Genomic DNA, 18,726 nt, shown 5'->3' with positions numbered 1-18,726 from the left:
TGGACAAGGCGAATGGGAAATAGCTTTTGGAATGAAGACATTTAAGTGCCACCTAATGAGTGACCTGGGACTACCTACATAGTAAGAGGCCAAATGGCCAGTGTGTCCACAGGACTGGGAATGTGGCAGAGGCTGGTATGAAGTAGCCAGGAACTAAGTAGTCATTGTGTTTTCATAATCTGGAGACAAAGTGGGTGAGTTTCAATTTGTTTAATTTCAACACCATTGGAAAGCTGAAATAAAGTATCAACTGGCCAATTTCCATTTTAAAAGCATAACTAGTTCATGAATTGTAGTGTGGTAAAAGTGAAAAGTGTGGATAAGTTGCTTTGCTCATTGGTTATTGGTTAAGTAAAAGTTAAGAGACCTACATGGTTTTTTTGTTTTTGTTTTTGTTTTTTTTTTTTTAATGTTTTAGAGATGAAAAAGTAACTGGGAGATAAAGTGTGACTATAATAGGGGCAGAGAAGCTCAGTAGGTATTGGTTTAAGAATCTGGCAGGGCCAGGGTGGTAAAGTTTTGTTAACTATATAGATGGCAAACTGTGAAAACTGATTTGAGAATTGGCAGAGGAAGCTAGGAACAGAAGAGTTCTGTTTTGTCTGGTTTAAGGTATCATTGGCTTTCAGGCATCCAGGTTTAGAAATAATCAGACCAAACCATTGAAAGCAGTAGTCTCTCATTTGGAAGAGCCATCCATCAAGGCTGTCAGTGCAAAGTAGGGCGTCTTCTACTGAAAACCAGCCTTAAACTATGGCATTAATTGAAATCATACAAGAAAACAGTTTATATTAAGAAGGTAAGAGGATTCAAAACTGGGATATAAATTATACAAAGCTTTAGAAATCAGATAAAGGGAAAGAAGCCAGAAAAGAGGAGAAAGTGGCACCCAGTGAGGTAAGAGGGCAACTAATCCTGAAGCAAAGAACGAAGTGTTCCAGAGAACAGTCAACTGTCACACACAAGCACAAGACTGGGGAAGGCTATCACGAGAAATGGCCACCAGATATCACAAGGGAAGGTTAATGGGAATCTTGCAGAGTTTGTTTTTAAACTGATTGGAACAGATGAAAGCTATATGATGTGATGTCCTACTTTTTCTGCTTAAATTTCATCACCCATCCAGCACTGAAAAAATTAAGTGGAAAAGTGTGTCATCTAGACTATAAATTCCAGCATAGAAATATTGACTATTAATAAATGTAAAAAAAACTATACCACATTATATAAAAGGCAAATGGAAGAGCTATCATGACATCATCAGGCTTTAAATACTTTCTAGTCTGAGAGGTTTCTAAATGTTATCATCATTTTCTACAAGGTTGAAAGATAATTCTTGCAAGTCTATAATCATAATTTTTCACTTATTAATTTGACACCTTGCATATTGTAGTCGTGAAGCAGAAATAGAAATACTTCCCAAGAATTATTTGATCTAAAGCTAAGCAAAAAAAAAAAAAAAAAAAAAAAAAAATTTGCAACAGGCAGAAGTGTAGCCCCTGGCTCATGACAATTGTTTTTCCTCTGACCCAGGTATGGAGACATGGTACCAAAAACCATAGCAGGGAAGATTTTTGGTTCCATCTGCTCACTGAGTGGAGTGCTGGTCATTGCACTACCTGTGCCTGTGATTGTGTCCAACTTCAGTCGGATCTACCACCAAAACCAACGAGCAGACAAACGAAGAGCACAGAAGGTAGGTATTCGGCACTGTGAAAGAAAGCATTGTTGACCTCCACTGTCTGGTGATCTTCAAAATCCTCACCATTCATTCAGTACTAGGTTAATGATGAAAAAACCCTAGCATCTCAGCAGCCTAAACAAGGTATTGTGTTTTCACTAATGTGAATGGATATAGATCATGATCACGCTACTGGTCTATTATCTGTCTAGAGATGGAAACTCCCAATGCGCTGCACCTCTGCAGTCATGGGCGTGATGAAGTGCACTCTGCCTCCTAAGATCGTTCTTGAAGCTGCTGGCCCCAGACCCTGGCACCTCTGCTGCCTTAGCCGAAGCTGGTCACACAGTCCCTTTTAGATTAACAGTGGGCAGAGAATGGCTGCAACGGGCCGAAGGTAGAAAGTAAGGAGTAATTGTGAACAGAGCTAATAACCATTAATTCAGATACATATGCTTAAGAATTAGTATTAAGATCCGATTTCTAGATCTGATTCATTTAGTCCTTATCCATCAGAGACCAGGTAGGTTCCAATAAGAGAGGGCTGTGAATGAGAACCAAGATGTGTATCTCATCTGTTTTGCTCACTTGAGACAGGAAGTAGGAAAATTCTGAGCATTTGGATCTAAGTTGTTGTTTTTTGGTTTGTTTTTGTTGTTCTCCTGACCCAGGAGTTCCCTGTGTTTCTGAACTTTGTGCCAATTTTTTAATTCCTCTAAAAATAATCCCAGTATATATTTGTGTTTAACATGGGGAAACAAGAATATTATTATGATATATAAAAGTATATAAATCCATGTAAACTTAAAGTTAACTTGTAATAACTTTTAATTAGCAACATTTAATGTTTACTGGTGATTTTCTATGGATGGGCAATGGTATAATGTTCAAAACATCGTTTATATAGTCTTCACCAAACTCTAGGATTTGGTTGCCATCATTCTGCCAATTTAAGGAGTGGGGATCCTTAAGTTTCTAGGAACCAAGCCATTCTCAGATAGTGTAACTAAACAGTTGAAGAGCAACCATTCAGTGTAAGCCAGTCTGAGCAGCAGGGAGGGCAGAACTCAGCTATTTCCTACATCCTGTGCCAATTGGGAAGAACATCTGAGACATAGCTTGGTGCCCTTTGATGGTCCCCTTCTATTGGAACCATCTTGAGACTAATTGGTAAGACACCATGTAAATTCGATTTAAAAATCTAATTTTAATAAGACACTTAACCCTGGCATTGCCTGCTTGTCAGAAAAACTGGATGCGTGTTAGTTAGTGTATGTGCCTTCCTCCTTCTTCATCAAATTAGTCACCATGATGAAGAGCCTCTTTTGCTCAGAAATCACTTTGAAAATCTTTCTTGTTTCTTTTTCTGTTCTTACAATGTGTAGCATTCTAAGAACAGAATAATTTCCAGTATTCTTCATGGCCATTGCATTTTTCTCCTTTCCAGAAAGCATCATTTTTTAAATGCCCAAACTCCATTCACAACTATGTTTCATTTTGTGCACAACCTAGATAATCCAGTGCACCTGCAAGACATCATCAGCAATTTAATGCAGTTCTCTACTGGCTTTGTGACTGGTCCCATAATGGAGTTTAAACATGGTGGTCAGCAATGTGTGGCACCAATAAATTATAAACCCTCAAAAGGTAACCCTTGGATAATTTCAGTGATTCCTTGAAGGGATAGGCACATTCAACAGAGACCTCATTTGTGTACAACGTCAGAGAGCATTTTCCCTTCATTGTGGTCAACCTTTAAGGAATTCCTCCCTTGGTGAACAAATAGCTAGCTTTAAATTATTATCCAGAGCAGTAATAAATAATTCAGACAACACTCATGTGGATTTCTAATAATGCACTGGGCTAGAAATGTTAAGAAAGAGAAAGCAGGGAGGAAAGGAGGAGGAAGACAGGCAGGCACTCTGGCTGCTCCCCTCTCTTGCAGGACACATTTGGAAAGCAGAGCTCTAAGGGTCGGTTTCAGGCTCCTCTACAAGGAACCTTTTATGTGGCTGTAGCCACACAGTAAAATCCCTCTACAAGGCACTCACAGACACTATCTGAAATATCAGTCATCCTCCAAAGAGCTTAACTCCGACCATTTACCTGTCTCCATTGTAAGCCTTCTGTTAGTATAAGAACTACTTACAAACAATCCAAGGTACACATATCTGTGGAATTTTTTTTGCAAAGAACATCATGTGTAACAATAGAAAATCTGAGAATATCTTTACAATATTATAAATTCCTTAAAGCAAGCAGTTCTAAGGCTAAACAAGTTCAAAGAAAGCATGTTCTGATACCTGACATAAATAAGATCTGGGCAGAATGTGCCCTGTACCTACATGAGCTCATGGACAGTTATTCAAGGGCTACCTTTTGAGAGGTTGTACTTTACTGATGCCATACAGTGCTGACAAGAATGTCGAAACTCCGTGATGGGACCAGTTCCAAAGCCAGAAAAGTGCTTGGAAGTATTTGTACCTAAGTAAATTTGAAGACCAAAGCTAAATAAATGTGATATTATAAAGCACAATAATTGAAAAGTGAATGTTTTTTTGGCATTTTCAAACTATTGTTTATATCCTAAACTTCTGCCACAGTGTAATGAATTTTGCATGTAACGACTAGAGAAATAGACTTAATAAAGCCAGATAAAATAACCTAATATAGTATGTCCAGTAAAAAAGCCTATGACTAATAAACTGAGCATAATCTCAGGAAGAACATGTATATTAATTAAAATAAGTTGCCAAGGACTGTTTCTTACTTTCTATCCTGAGAGACTGAAAACAGAACAGACTAGATTTCCATTAGACTAAAATGATTTATATTAATCTGTGCCTGGAGCCTCAGTGACTTAAGAGGTATCACAGGTGCACAAAAATAACCAATAATTTAGCCAAGCAAGCACCGTCCTCAGTAACAACACAATAGCAGCAACACTCAAATGGACCAATTAAAATAGTATTATGAAGTTGTTTTCTGTGTTTGGGCCTGTGGCCAGCTCCAACCTTGAACAAGACAGGAAACATACATTGCATGTGGGTGAGAGATTTCCTGTCAGGACTGTCGGGGTATTTTCCTTCTAGGCCCTCCACATATCACATCCTCTTTCTGTTTCTCCTACACATTCCCACCTTTAAAGCCAATGCATCGTTTGCTCCGCTCCTCCCCACCCTTGGTAGTCTTTACTCAACACTGACTTGGGAGTGAAGACGGGTATCGTCTGTGGTAAGCTCTTCTACTTACTGGCAATTGCATCTTACTAGATTTATTTTTCATTCCATCATTCAAAAATTACTTATTAAATAGAGTTTATTTGCCAGAATTAAGTCTTAATTGGTAGAGTACCAGATCATAAGGTGATGTTTTGAAGCAAGAAGCTATCCTGTTTTAAAATATGAATGAGATTAGATAGTCATCTGCCTATTCAAAGGTATCCTGAATTTGCCATGGAATAATGATAATTTCATAATACTCAAACAACCGTCTCCATCCAGGGTTTCTACTATGCCATGGGTGATTTTAATGTGTCCTCGTATTTACAATCACTTGCAAAGGTTGTATCATTATTTCAGTTTTACAGAGGCCTTTCATGTGATCACACACCTATTGGTTTAATCCCAAGACCAGAAAACTTTAGCATGATTCAAATATCTATATGTTGAATTCTCCTATATATTAGAATATCAAAATATATTCTATATATGGAGGACATCGCCTCTGATGCCCTCTTACATGTTTCCATGTTTACCTCTCCTGGCCGTGAGGCCTCTTGCTGACTGTTTATTTCACTCACTCATTCTTTCCACTATACACTATCCTCCACTCTCATTGTTCATGGATTTGGCTTGTTTCATTTCTAGGGCAGCTATTTTCCTTAGCAAATGGAAATAATCCAATAAACTCCTCAGACCTTCAGAGCTGACAAAGCTTCATATACTACGTCCACGTGGAACATTTGAGTGTTGAACGAAAGAAGCAAACTGTAGTGTGATGTCTGGAACACATTTAAGGAACGTGGGGGCTAATATTTAAGGAATAATGAATTGTCTCAGATTAGTAAGAAGGAAGACATTCTCTCAATCACTAGGTTGCCTGGGATACCTTCATTTTCCTAAAGTCTTGAAAATGTTTTTTGATTCAGTACCACTATGGTTAGAAACACTTTCTAAAACCTCATCCTAATTTGCGTTCACACTGCTGGCATTTTGCTGTGGAAAGAAGCTGCTCTTCCCTACAGGGTACAAGTAGAGGGTTGAAGGGACTGTTCTCTCCTAACCTCTCATCACACAGCCAGTATGGCCATGACGGTCATACTGAGTAGGTCACATGAAAAGAGAGTTTCTGAAGCAACTTTGTAAAGTAGTCTCCTTCAACTACCTGCTGGAACCGAAGCTGTAATCACAGATGGTAAAGGCTGGAATTCAACATATTTGGTACGGTACGCCACCGGATGAATGAAGCCAGTTAACCCAGTGTTACATCAGACTGAAAGAAAAGCTGTGGGTGCAGTTAAGACAGATGGACAGGTGGTTCTTTTACTAATACAGTGCATGGCTTAACAAACATGGCTGTTCTGTCGTTTAAAACAAATTTTTTTAACTTTCTTTTTAGTTATTCTTTGTGTCTTCTGCTTCACACATCTTGGTCCCATTCATTTCCCATCCCCATGTATCCACCCTCTGCCCTTGCAGCCCTCCCCCCCAAAAAAAATTAAAATTTAAGAGAAAAAGAAAAAAAGGGGGCTGACATCTCAATCATGGAAGCTGTAGTGTGTCATAGCTAGTCACACAATAAACTCTTTTGTCCATACATCTTTTCTTGGAAGTTCATTGCCAAGAGTCACTGGTCTGGTCCGAGGCCTCTGGTTTCTGCTACACTATCGACGCTGGGCCCTCACCGGGACTCCTCTAGGTTATCCTGCTGTTGACCTGTGCTGCAGAAATCCTGCAGCTTTGGGTCTGCAGAACCAGTCCATTCACGTGCTCCAGCAGATCACAGATGGGGTGTATCCTGGGGTGGGCCAACCCATAACTCGGGTTCTGGGCCTGGGTTGTGGCAGGATTGTTCAGCCTGCCAACTCTCCCTTGTCCTCCCCCCCCCCCTTATTTTTACAGAAAGCTAAGACTCTATAGGTGTTAGAGGTTGCTACCATTTATAAAGTCTTATTATGTGATGAACGATATGCCATTCTCCTGTTATGGACAGGAGTTTTGCTTATGGTACATGTCTCAAAGGAAAATATTCCAACTTACTCAAATGGCTGCCTAGTGCTTAGAGAATTAACACAGGTGAGAGAAGTAACTGTGATGTAGGAAATGCAATATACAGGGATGGAGGGAGAAAGAGCAAGGAGAGGAAAGAAGCCCAGAAATGCAGGAGATGGAGAAGGGAGGAGTTTGAAGCAGCAGAGAAACCGAAGGGAGAAGGTGGATCAGATAAGGCAGTGGATGTTTGAGGAGCTGAAAGGACAGAAACCACAAGATGCACTGTCTGGACACGGGTGGGTACTTTGCTTGTTTGTAAATGACTGGGGCAATTCTAGGTCATTTCCCAGCATGCCTGTCAAGGCCATTGTTTTGTTGAGTTTTGGCCTGAAAACCCAAACCTGATTCACAAAAGATAAAGGGTTTCTTTCTGCCTCCCAATGTAATTCTCCAGGCCTGGCTAAATATTTTCAGTGACCTAAGCATTATACTGACAACAAAAATGAAATTTGACAATTTTTCCCATCACATACAAAAATGATCTTGATACAGTGTATTGTTTTAAAATGGAATCGACATACACAAAGCACGAACTTAAAGGTGAAGGAGGAAAAAGTAGAACTGAAGCCATAATGATAAATGGTGTTTGAGACAGCTCAGTACTGCTCTCAAAAAAATAGATGAAATTCCATAAAACCTGCCAACACACACACACACACTCCTCTGATATGAAAACAAGTCTTCCGTCTGAAACTTGTCACCACCATGCTCGAAGCAGGCTGTCTTGCTTGCTGTGCAAAGGCTGCTTAAATTTTTAATTGATGATGCATGCCTGTGATCCCAGAATTTGAGAAGTGGAGGCAGGAGGCTAAGGAATTCAATGACAACCTTGAGGCCAGCCGTGGCTCTGCTTCTTCCTCCAGGTCATGGACTGAATTTTGTCCATGAGGGTGGAGAAAGCAGAAATGGGGAACAGAGTTTGCAGGGCTGTGGGTATGGCAGAGACAGCCCTCTGGGAGACAGACTCAGTGAACCAGCTCAACTTTATTCCAGAGTATAGGGAATATACAGGATTGGGGATCCTGGGGACAAACCCTAATTTGCATTAAATGGCACATTCCTATCACAAGGCTTCCTATGTGGCAGTAGGGTCCTCTAGCAGAGAGCTCTTAGTACAAGTCTTCTAGCAGGAATCTGTGCCAAGGGTCAAGCTAAAGATGAATCAGGTATCTGGCTTAGAGACAGCTTTTAGATAAGGTCAGTCCTCCAGGCACAGGGACATTCTCCAGATAAGGGCAGGGAAAGAGCAGGTGGTTTTGCTAGGGAGGGAGGAAGTCTCCATGTTGTCAAGGTTTTGGAAAAAGCTGCCAGGCCCTGATAGACGGCAACCTCTGTCCAGCCAGCAAGGCCTTCCAACAGCCAGCCTCAGCTATTCAATATACTCAGGGCCAACCTGAGTTTCATAAGAGCCTGTCTCAAAACCACCACAACAAACAAAAGTTAACTGTGCTAAAACATGCCTGTGATTTCAGCTTCTCTGGAGCCTGAAGCAAAATCATCAGTTCAGGGCTAGCCTCCACCACTTAGAAAAATCCTTTCTCAAAAGTATTAAATAAAACAGTGACTGAAGAGATGGACCAGCAGTTAAGAGTGCTTGCTGCTCTTCCAGAGGACTAGAGTCCAGTTCCTACCAGGACACCTGAGTGGTTCAAAACTATCTGTAATTGCAGCTCCAGGGATTCGACATAATTGTCATTTCCCTCCAACTCCTCCCATGTGCCCTCGCTCCACCCTTTTCCACACACCACCCTTGTATAGTTCCTGTCAGAAAAAAAAAGAAAAAAAAAACAGAAAAGACTGGGGAGGAAAATCAACAGTAGAGCACTTGTTCCACATGCATAAACCCTGGTTTCCATTCTCAGTACTTAAAAAACAAATTGATCGGTAGTTGACTAAATAAAGCATGCTTCATCGGAACAGTGACGTATCATACAGCCATAAAATTTATAGTGATCTTTGTGTGTGTTCAGAGATGAAGTTTCCAGGTGTAGAAATTAAATAAACTCCAGAAGACTGTGAGATGTTTTCTTCCAGCTGTGGTAAGATATGTACATGCACATACTTAGCTTCTAACAGGACATACACCAGCCCTTGGTCACAGTACTTGCCTGGTGTGTGTCTTTGTGGTATTGGCAATTTTTTCATAGGCACATATCTCTGTAGCAGGAATCTTAAAAGTTCTTATTAATAAAATCAAACCTGAGGTGAGTTATTGGGGTCCATGCTGGTAGATCAGAGAGACAGAACAAGCCACAGCTATCTTACCTCGCCGGATCCTCAGCTGGTCTTGTCTCCTCAGAGTGGAGGCCTCTGAGTCCTCATCCGGAATGGGTCTCAGCTGAATTACTGCTCAAAAGCCTGAATGCTTAACCAGCCAAAATCCTCTAGTTTCTGGTCCTCACACCTTATATATCTTTCTGCCTTCTACCACCATTCCCTGGGATTAAAGGCTGGCTTTCTGGGATTAAAGGCATGTGTCACCATGCTTGGCTATTTCCAATGTGGCCTTGAACTCACAGAGATCCAAAGGGATTTCTATCTCTGGAATGCTAGGATTAAAGGTGTGAGTGCCACCATTTTCTAGCCTTTGTATCTAGTAGCTGTCTGTTCTCTGACCCCAGATAAATTTATTAGAGTACACAATACCACCACATATCTCTTTCTATTTTTAGAATGGAAATAATCTTTGAATTTTTACACAAAACAGCATTCGAGAGCTTGAGACTGAAGGTAGTATGGTTATGGATTGTTCATAAAGGAATCGGTGGGTTTCTCAGAGTGAGTTTGCAAGAAACTTCTTGCTTTGTTGCATATGCTTATTAACCACGAGTCGTAAAGAGTGGTCCTCAGAATGTGCTGTCTAGAGGGGGGAGAGCAGGATCCCTCCAACGTAGTAAGAAGGCAACCATGTGGCAGATATCGTAAAAAGAGAGCTAGCCACCAGTTGTAGTGCTGGTAACCCTGCACTGATGATCCCATTGGAACTGTGACCAACTGAATGACCACCTGAAATTCTCCAAACAGAAGAGCAGTCTATGGAAAAATGCTTTGAAAATGTAAGGAATCTTATAAATCCCTTTGGATAGACTCACTGTAGTCTTCATCTCAACAGGTTCACGAGTGAACTAGAAATCAAATGAATATATCAATGTATAGACGTGTGCAGACATTGAATTACCTAAGTTCAAGGATTTAAAGATTATGTGTTACTCAGCATGGGCTCTCCTTTGATCAACTGAACAGCATAACTGTAAATAAAACAATTGAGTTAGGATCTACAGGTGCCGGTGAATAGTGAATTTAGAAAAAGATTGGGAGTGAAGGAGAGGGGTAAAGAGAGAAAGAAGGAAGAGGAAGGGAGAGGGGGAGTGAGGGACGAAGGGAAATGGGAAAGTAGGAAAGCTAGAGGAAGAAAGAGAAAAAGCAAGGGAGGGAGGGAGTAGAGAGGGAAATGAGAACATGGTAGAGAAGTGGGGTGGGAGTCTCAACTGATTCCTGGAAACAAAAGAAACAAGCGACATGAACGGGAATTGACAGACGCTCTGCTGGGTCTGTGGTCTCCACTTCATTAGGTTACTCCGATCAGAGAAAGTGTAAGCATAAGTCAAGTGATACTGTTATTTAGCTCCTGGCAAAACTGAGAGACTAACAAGATAATCTGATTTCACTGTAAAGATGCATCCCAATTCTGAATGCATAAGGCAGCTCCGAGACAGCTCACAAGAAAACACTCAAAGCTTGGAGGACCCTTTTCAGTTGTTTCATCTGGCAAGGCGGCTTCCTTTCAAAATACGTCTGTTGACCAGAGCAATACACAGAACGCATTTTCTGTAGACCAGCCCCGCGGCTCAGCGGGTAAAGGCTTTGTATCCCAAGACCTGGCTTTGACATTCAGAAAAACAGGATGAGAGCTCTGACCCTCAGACCTGTCCTCTGACTGCCACACATGTGAGCTGTGGCATGCACATCCACACACATCATGGACACCATAATAACAAATAATAATTTCTCTTCAAAACGTTCATTCTCTGACTTATAAACAGAATTCGTAAGTGTTCACAGGGTGTTTGGGTTTTTTCTTCTCCTGTAGAAAGCAAGGCTGGCCAGGATCCGGGCAGCCAAAAGTGGAAGTGCGAACGCCTACATGCAGAGCAAGCGGAATGGGCTACTCAGCAACCAGTTGCAGGTACAGCCAAGCCTTCGCTTCTTTAGCCATGGGCTCTTCAGCATGGTAGTCATTCATCTCCACTTAACCATATGATTTGATTGCAGGTAATTATGAAAATGACTGGTGGAACAACAGAATGTCATTTTTATAACTTTCCACTGTACGTTGTAGTTGCCTATAACAGCTTAGAAACTGTGCTAGGAGATATCACCAGTTGTCATGATTTCTGTTTCCAGGAATGAATTCCAGCCCCATGTTGTGCACTGACATCCTGTCCACGGTGACATCGATGACTTAAAAAAAAAATGTCAATCATTCCAATGCTTCATTTTATCTCAAAATTACACGTGTTCCTTAAAGTACACTTTGATAGGGGTCTGGGATGAGATATGATATCTTTCTCTACTTCTGAGGAAGAGAGAGAAGTGTTCAGTGTTACAAAGGCCACATGGTCGAAGTAGAACTTGATAAACTCTTGATAAACTTAGTCTAGGAGGGAATTGAATTTTCACTTCAAGAAGGTGTAGTCTTAAAAGACCAAATGGAAATGTACCTGCTGATCACCCAGACTTAATTACACATGTCTTTTTTTAGTGAGTAAAGTGCCGTTAGTGAGTCTCAGAAAGCAGGCCAGGAGTCTCTGTGTACATGGGTAGCCCAGATTCCCCTGGCTTGTAAATTAAAAGAAAGTTCTGTGTCTTCCCTGTGTTACAGTCTTCAGAGGATGAGCCGGCCTTCGTTAGCAAATCCGGATCCAGTTTCGAGACCCAACACCACCACCTGCTTCACTGCCTGGAGAAAACCACGGTAAGAGAGCAGCAGGCCACAGTCTTGCACCCTGACAGCAATTCTGCTCACCTCTGTGACAGCAAACGCGATGTCTCCGAGCAGGATCTGAGTCTCGGCATCTCTAGAAAATATGCTAAAAGAACGTTTGCAGAAAATTCCACAGTAAATGATATTACTTAGTAACGATTCAACTTGGAAGTTGCTGTAGTTCTTATATATGCTCGGCCCTACGTGGCTGCATTAAATCTTATCCAGGACACCAGATGAATAAAGGGAGAAAGATATCTTCCAATAACTACCGAATGAAATATTGCTTCTTCTGTTTGTAAAATAATTTAAATAAGAAAATAATAAAATTTCAAGTGTAAATTAACTGTCAAAGCCATTACAAGATAGGAGAGAAAGGATGAGAAAGCACATATTTCTTTTATTCACGGGTATTATGAATAGAGATAGATATTTTAAAATTATCTTTTTAGTACAATAAAATGATAATAACAGAGTGTCCCTAGATACAGAGAAGTCTCATCTCCTCACTTGTATACTGTCTGTGGGAATTCTCCCACAGCCAAGTCACCCATTATTAAGCTAGCTGTTCATGCACATCACAGTCTGTGACCACTGAGTCAAACGAAATGTTTATCACTCATCAGTGATACATGATAAATCATATATTATAAATTATACATTATACAAAAGGAGACTGAATTCTAACATATCTCCCATCAACCTGTTTATCCAGATAGTCATTCAGCAAATATATATCACTTGCCTGTTCTGCACCCACTAGTGAGGCAGATCCAAGATTTTGTGAAACCAGTATAAATCCATCACCATCAAGCCTCCATTGATAGGGCAAAGCAGGAAAGATGGATGTACTGGGGAAGAGTAGTAAGATGTGTAAGCAAGACAGGGGCCACAGTTGAAGCAATGAGGGGCTATGAGCAGACAGATTCAAGAAATCCTCCCTGCACATCTCTCATTTCTTGAGGGGTTGAGAGATACAAATGAACTTGAAATTGGGAGGACATGGGGACAGCAAAGACAATGTAAGGGCTTGAGAAATAGCTCGGCCACAAAAGGCTCAGACTCATACTTAACAAGATTATATAAGTACAGATAGAGAACAGACAAATGGATGAGGAGGCAGAGAAAGAATCTGAAGGTCACCAAGAGGTACAGGAAGATGCCAAGGGAAAGACAATAGCCAGATTCTGTGCTGTGGAGATAGATAGGTGATGATTATCTTATGATAAGTGGAAAATTTAGAGAATTAATTAGGGTAGTTACATAATTATATTTAAATTTTAAATAAAGTTACACATGCACTTCTAACGTAATAGAACACCTTGAAAGTTAATGATAAAGACTGATTTATTTGTCCTTCTCCTATCTTTTCTTTTTCACTGTTTTACCATGGAAAGATATTTCTAATAAAATAAATGTCTTTAACCCCAAGAAATAGAGTCTGAGCTACCTAGAAAAATCCACAGCAACCAGAAACAGAGCAGCTTCTTTTATTCCAGTCCCTAATGAGATAAGTCCGACTGCTGTGCATTCTGGCTGTTATCATGTGTGTTGCAAGTGCACTGTGAGAGAAAAACACAGATTATGAATCCTTTGTGCAGCAAGAATTAACATGAAATTCTGTCATCTAATCATTGTCCTCTGTACTCAGAACAATAGAATGTTGAATTCTACGTACTTCAAAATGCTACTCTCAGCAAAGAAATGACAAAATGAGTAACTAAAACAATCTATTTCCCATTAGGTCATGAATTGCTTCAGTTGTTTTACTAATATTTTAGGATGAGAGATGGTTAAGTGAAATCCAAAATGTGCAAAGCCATTCATTATAAGGCTATTTCTACACACAGAGAGATAAAATAATAATTGAAGTCATTCTCCAGCAATTCAGGCTAAAGAATGTTTGCTCTTACATTTCTGAGGCAAAATTCTTATGTAGGCATTGCAGGAGGTGATTTTTTCCTGTTTTTAAATTAAAATTTATATGTGGTCTGTAAAGTGTGGTATATGAAATGATGCACCTTACTGTATGTCTCTGAGTGGGGGGGGGTCAGGAAAATAGAGGTAATGAACAGAGATAAGAAAAGAGACCACAAAAGCTTGGACTAATCTCTTGTGAGACAAGTACATCTATTACATTCTTTATTAAAAAATAATAATTTCCTATATATTGAGAATTTTAGGGTAGCATCAAAAGAAATGGAAATGCCTGAGGTTTCTTGATTTCTAATTAAAAATGTTTCTGTAATACATGAAGGTATTTGTTAATATATAGTAAGCAGTCTAACTTAAGACATTCTATTGCAGTAGTCTCTTTTTATAAGTTTAGTTTACTTAGTGAAGTCACTATGAGTTTATAAATTCCTTGTGGTTATTATTTATTTCATTTAAGATTTTTGGTGTTTTTTTATGTATAACATCCTGATTTTATGCTTAAGGTAACGAATGATATTTGTAAAGAAAAGAAAATGTTGGCTTGTAATAAACACTGGATCAGCTTGCCCATGTCAGTCTCTAGATCTAGCTAGAAAGATTCTTTTCCACAAAAATTTCCCCTCAAGGAATTTTCACTTTGATATTTCAGTGTTTTGGACAGTCATGTTACTTACCTATTGGACCAAGTCTAACCAATTTTTAAAATAATGATATTTAATCTCTTTAAATTAAAAAAAAATCATTTATCTGCCTTCTTCACATTTTCTCACAACTCTCCCACAGAACCATGAGTTTGTGGATGAGCAAGTCTTTGAAGAAAGCTGCATGGAAGTTGCCACGGTTAATCGTCCTTCAAGCCACAGTCCCTCTATGTCTTCACAACAAGGGGTCACCAGCACTTGCTGCTCACGGCGACACAAAAAAACGTTCCGCATTCCTAATGCCAATGTGTCGGGAAGTCATAGAGGCAGTGTGCAAGAACTTAGTACAATTCAGATCAGATGTGTAGAGAGAACTCCGCTATCCAACAGGTACTTGGAATTGATCTGTACTATGTAAATGCCTCTCCTGAGTCATAGACCACATCTGCTGTCACCTCTAAGTCCCAGTTCCAAGGAAACCAGGGAGACAAAACTGAAAAAAAAAAAAAAAAAAAAAAAAAAAAACAGAACAAGCATATCCAATAAGGGTCAAAGTGGCATTAAAAGGCAGAGGAGATGGCTTGTTGGATACATTGATTGCCATGGAGTCCTAAGGACTTGAGTTCAGATCCCCTAGAATCCACATAAAAGCTGGTCATTCATTGCAAGTGCATATAATTCTATCAATTGGGAGGCAGAGACAGGCAATCCTGGGGACAAGTTAGGTAGCTAGACTAGCTGGAATTGGTGAGTCAGCAGATCTCAATACATGTCTAGATACATAAAGTGGAGAGTGACCAGGAAGACATCCAACATGGGACTCCCTGCTCTTCCCTCCTCCTTGTCCTCATGGGAGGTTTGCCATAACACTATCACGTATAGAAAACTTCAGGTTTTAGATACTTAGAGCTATTATTTTGAGGTTCTTAACATATGACCATCATTAAGTGGGGTACTTTCAAGGAAATGTACATTTCAGAAAAACACCACCCCTAAGATTTTATGGCCAGAAATATTATAAAATCTCTGTGGAATGACATTCCATGTTGGCACCTTTAAGCCTTTCAAAGTTCCCACCAAAGAAACTATTTCACTTTGCTCATCTCAGACATATAGTTGTTATCTGAGCCCTTTTCCTTATATTTGTATAGAATATACTTTGAGAAACGATTGAACTAAGTTGAGCATGATTTTAAGAATATAACTCATTTTAATTAACTAACATTTAAGATCATATATATTAAAAATGTTGTAAATGTGGTATTTTTTATATATTTAAATGTTATTTATTAGTAGTAAAATATACATTCTTCAGTCAGTTACAAGAAAAAAGCTTTTAATAAATAGCCTAACCTGTTCAAACCTACTTTTCTCCCTCATCAGCCGATCCAGCTTAAATGCCAAAATGGAAGAGTGCGTTAAACTAAACTGTGAACAACCTTACGTGACCACAGCAATAATAAGCATCCCAACACCTCCAGTAACCACACCAGAAGGTGACGACAGGCCGGAGTCTCCTGAATACTCAGGAGGAAATATCGTCAGGGTGTCTGCTTTGTAAGACACAGACCTTGTCACAGGTCTAAGAGAATCGGAGCCCTGAATATGGAAAGAATCTAAAGTAGAAGAAAGAAGAAATAATAACCCTTTTTTGCAGATTAAGACAGCAAAGTGAAGGTTGGAAGTGAAAAAAATAAAGCTTTCAAAGTTGAGGATGTGAATCAAAACAGCAAATGGCATTTCAAGACAGAGTTCGACCTGCTCACAGAGGAAGTCTCTGTGACCCTTTGACTTTGTGAATGAGCACAATGAAATGCCACCTATTGATGCTTCTTATGATCAGAACTCTTTTTTAATAAAACAAATAAAATGAATCTTTGAACATAATGTTCCAGTTGAATGCAAAACAAAAAAAATATGGAAAACATTTTGATAAAAATTTTTCCTGTTAAAACCATGAACATTGGCTCTGGTGAAGATTATCGTAGATGAACAAACTCATACGATCCATTTGTATGGACTGAAGGAAACCATCCTAATGCATGCTAGAATTCTTTGGAGCAGTGATCTCAGTTTCCTTATGTTGTCTTCAGAGTAGGCATGATAAACTATACCTGTAGAAAGGGGAATTTTCTGTGCACTTACAATGAGCTGATTGTCCATGTTCCATGGTGGGCTGTGCAAATAAACTCCTTTTAGCACCGCAGTGTTTCTCATGGGGATGCACACTAGTAAATCTAAAGTGTTTGGATAGTTCAGTATTAATTATTGTTTAACCTTGCACCTAGTCATTGTTATAACTGCAATAATTCATTCTATATCTGTTGTATCAGGAATCAGGAATTTTTTTTGGACTCTCCATATATTCATAGATACAGTAAGAGCCACATTCATAGAAAACATTCTGGTGTGGCCAGGTTTTAGGTGACTTTTTAATCCAAAACTATTGTGTCATGAATGTTTTTGGTAGTATTCTTTGGTCCACTGTATTCCAGTGACCCAGTGCATTATCTGTTCCTAGATCTCTCTAGTGTCTTTCTCTCTGGTTTACTCACTAATGACAGGATTAGTATTTACTGTAGTAAAAAAAAAAAGTTTCCTGCTTTTGTATTTCCCAACTGGTTATTATAAGTAGACTGTCATCAATCCCCTTGACAAAAACTAGAGTAAAGGAGTTGACATGAACCATCTCCAGTGTTCTCACTATTGAGGAAAACGCAGACCCTGGAAACACCCTTATGTGTTTCATGAGAGGAGTTAGGTGGGACTGAAAATCACAGAATGGATGATCCCAGAATCTGTCTCAGTGTGTTATTTCTATTGCTTCAGATCTTGAATACATTTGAGAACACCTGAAATGCAGAGGTAAACTGAAGTGCTTCATATAGCAATATTTAATGAGAGCAGGCTTTTGATGCCATCCAAGAAAGCAGCAATTTATCTCAAAAGACCCTGTGTATCACAAGGCACAAAGTTCTCTGCAAAATTAGGACAGGAGTGTGATGATGTGAAGCTGACCACTATGTATATTGAAGTGAAAAGTCTTGGTATCTTTTCACCCTTAAATATCCGCAGACATGTCTGCACGTGACAGTGTAAAAAGTTTTATGTCATGAAAAGTTTTGTTCATTCCAAACCACCACTGTAAGAACGAAAGCTTAGTTTCTATACATGGAAAAAGTTAATGATTACTCCTCTGTCATAGAGATTTTGAAATGCTTATCACAATTTACCATAAAAAGGAATTAATCCAATTATTTTCAGGTAAAGCCAGAAGTCATCAGTTCCCGATTATAGAATAGCTTCTAGAACTGTGCTAGGCACACAGTAGATCTTCATCAACAGCTGAGTGACAGGAAGGAGAACTCAGCTTTCTCTCGGAAAGACCTGGCTTTATTCCTCGTGCATTTTTTTAAAAGTTACTAATCTTCCTCCGGCGTGAATATTAACAATTCTATTAACACCTGCCTCTTGTCACTTTATGCTTCTAGAGCAAATATATAGTGAAACTTCTTTGATGGCATTTATTGACAAACCTTTTAAAATATAGACTAAGGAAAATACAATCAGGAACACTTAACATCTTTTGATTCCCAATAAGAAGTTCTATTTTCATGTTCTTAGTAGTACAAATAAATGAAATACACTTAGTTGATTTTTGGTTGATAATTATTCTTCCTCTTTTGAATTGTCATTTATCACAAATTATTAATTTCTTCAGATTTTCACAGAAAAGAAATTAAAAACAAACTTTTGATGTTTTAGGTGATTTAAAACTGTACTGTGATGGTGGTGAATGACTATTGATGACTGTGTTAAGTGCATCTGTACTGTAAGTGACATGTAATTATTTCTGTGTATCATATGGAGTAGCTAAGGTCATTGTTTTTGACAATTTTGTTTGAAATTCATATATCTTATTTCAAAGGATAGCATAATATCTGCATTATGCTGGAAAAATAGACTTTTGGAGAATACTTAAATAAAACATGTGCATGCTTGAACAGGACAATATGGTTGACTGTGGCCCTTTTTTTCTTAAATGTAATTCCTTTCCAAAGATGTCTCATACTCATAATAAATCTAAGAGAATCCTACACTCATACAGATAGATAGATAGATAGATAGATAGATAGATAGATAGATAGATAGATAGACAGATAGACAAGACAGACAGACAGACAGACAGACAGATAGATAGATAGACAGACA

General features: G+C 39.1%; 1 protein-coding gene across 1 annotated transcript in view; it reads left to right on the top strand.

The window, feature by feature from the left end:
* Kcnd2 (potassium voltage-gated channel subfamily D member 2) overlaps nt 1-18,523 on the top strand; it is a 499,347-nt gene extending 480,824 nt beyond the window's left edge. The window contains exons 2-6 of the mRNA XM_028873012.1: nt 1,534-1,696; nt 11,045-11,140; nt 11,837-11,929; nt 14,657-14,904; nt 15,898-18,523. Coding sequence (XP_028728845.1) covers nt 1,534-1,696; nt 11,045-11,140; nt 11,837-11,929; nt 14,657-14,904; nt 15,898-16,075 — 778 coding nt within the window. The 3' untranslated portion in view covers nt 16,076-18,523. The remainder of the gene's footprint in view (nt 1-1,533; nt 1,697-11,044; nt 11,141-11,836; nt 11,930-14,656; nt 14,905-15,897) is intronic.
* Nucleotides 18,524-18,726: the final 203 nt, after the last annotated feature.

The sequence above is a fragment of the Peromyscus leucopus genome, chromosome 3 (genome assembly GCF_004664715.2).
Source record: "Peromyscus leucopus breed LL Stock chromosome 3, UCI_PerLeu_2.1, whole genome shotgun sequence".
NCBI lineage: Eukaryota > Metazoa > Chordata > Mammalia > Rodentia > Cricetidae > Peromyscus > Peromyscus leucopus.
This window is presented reverse-complemented; position numbering and strand designations above follow the sequence as displayed.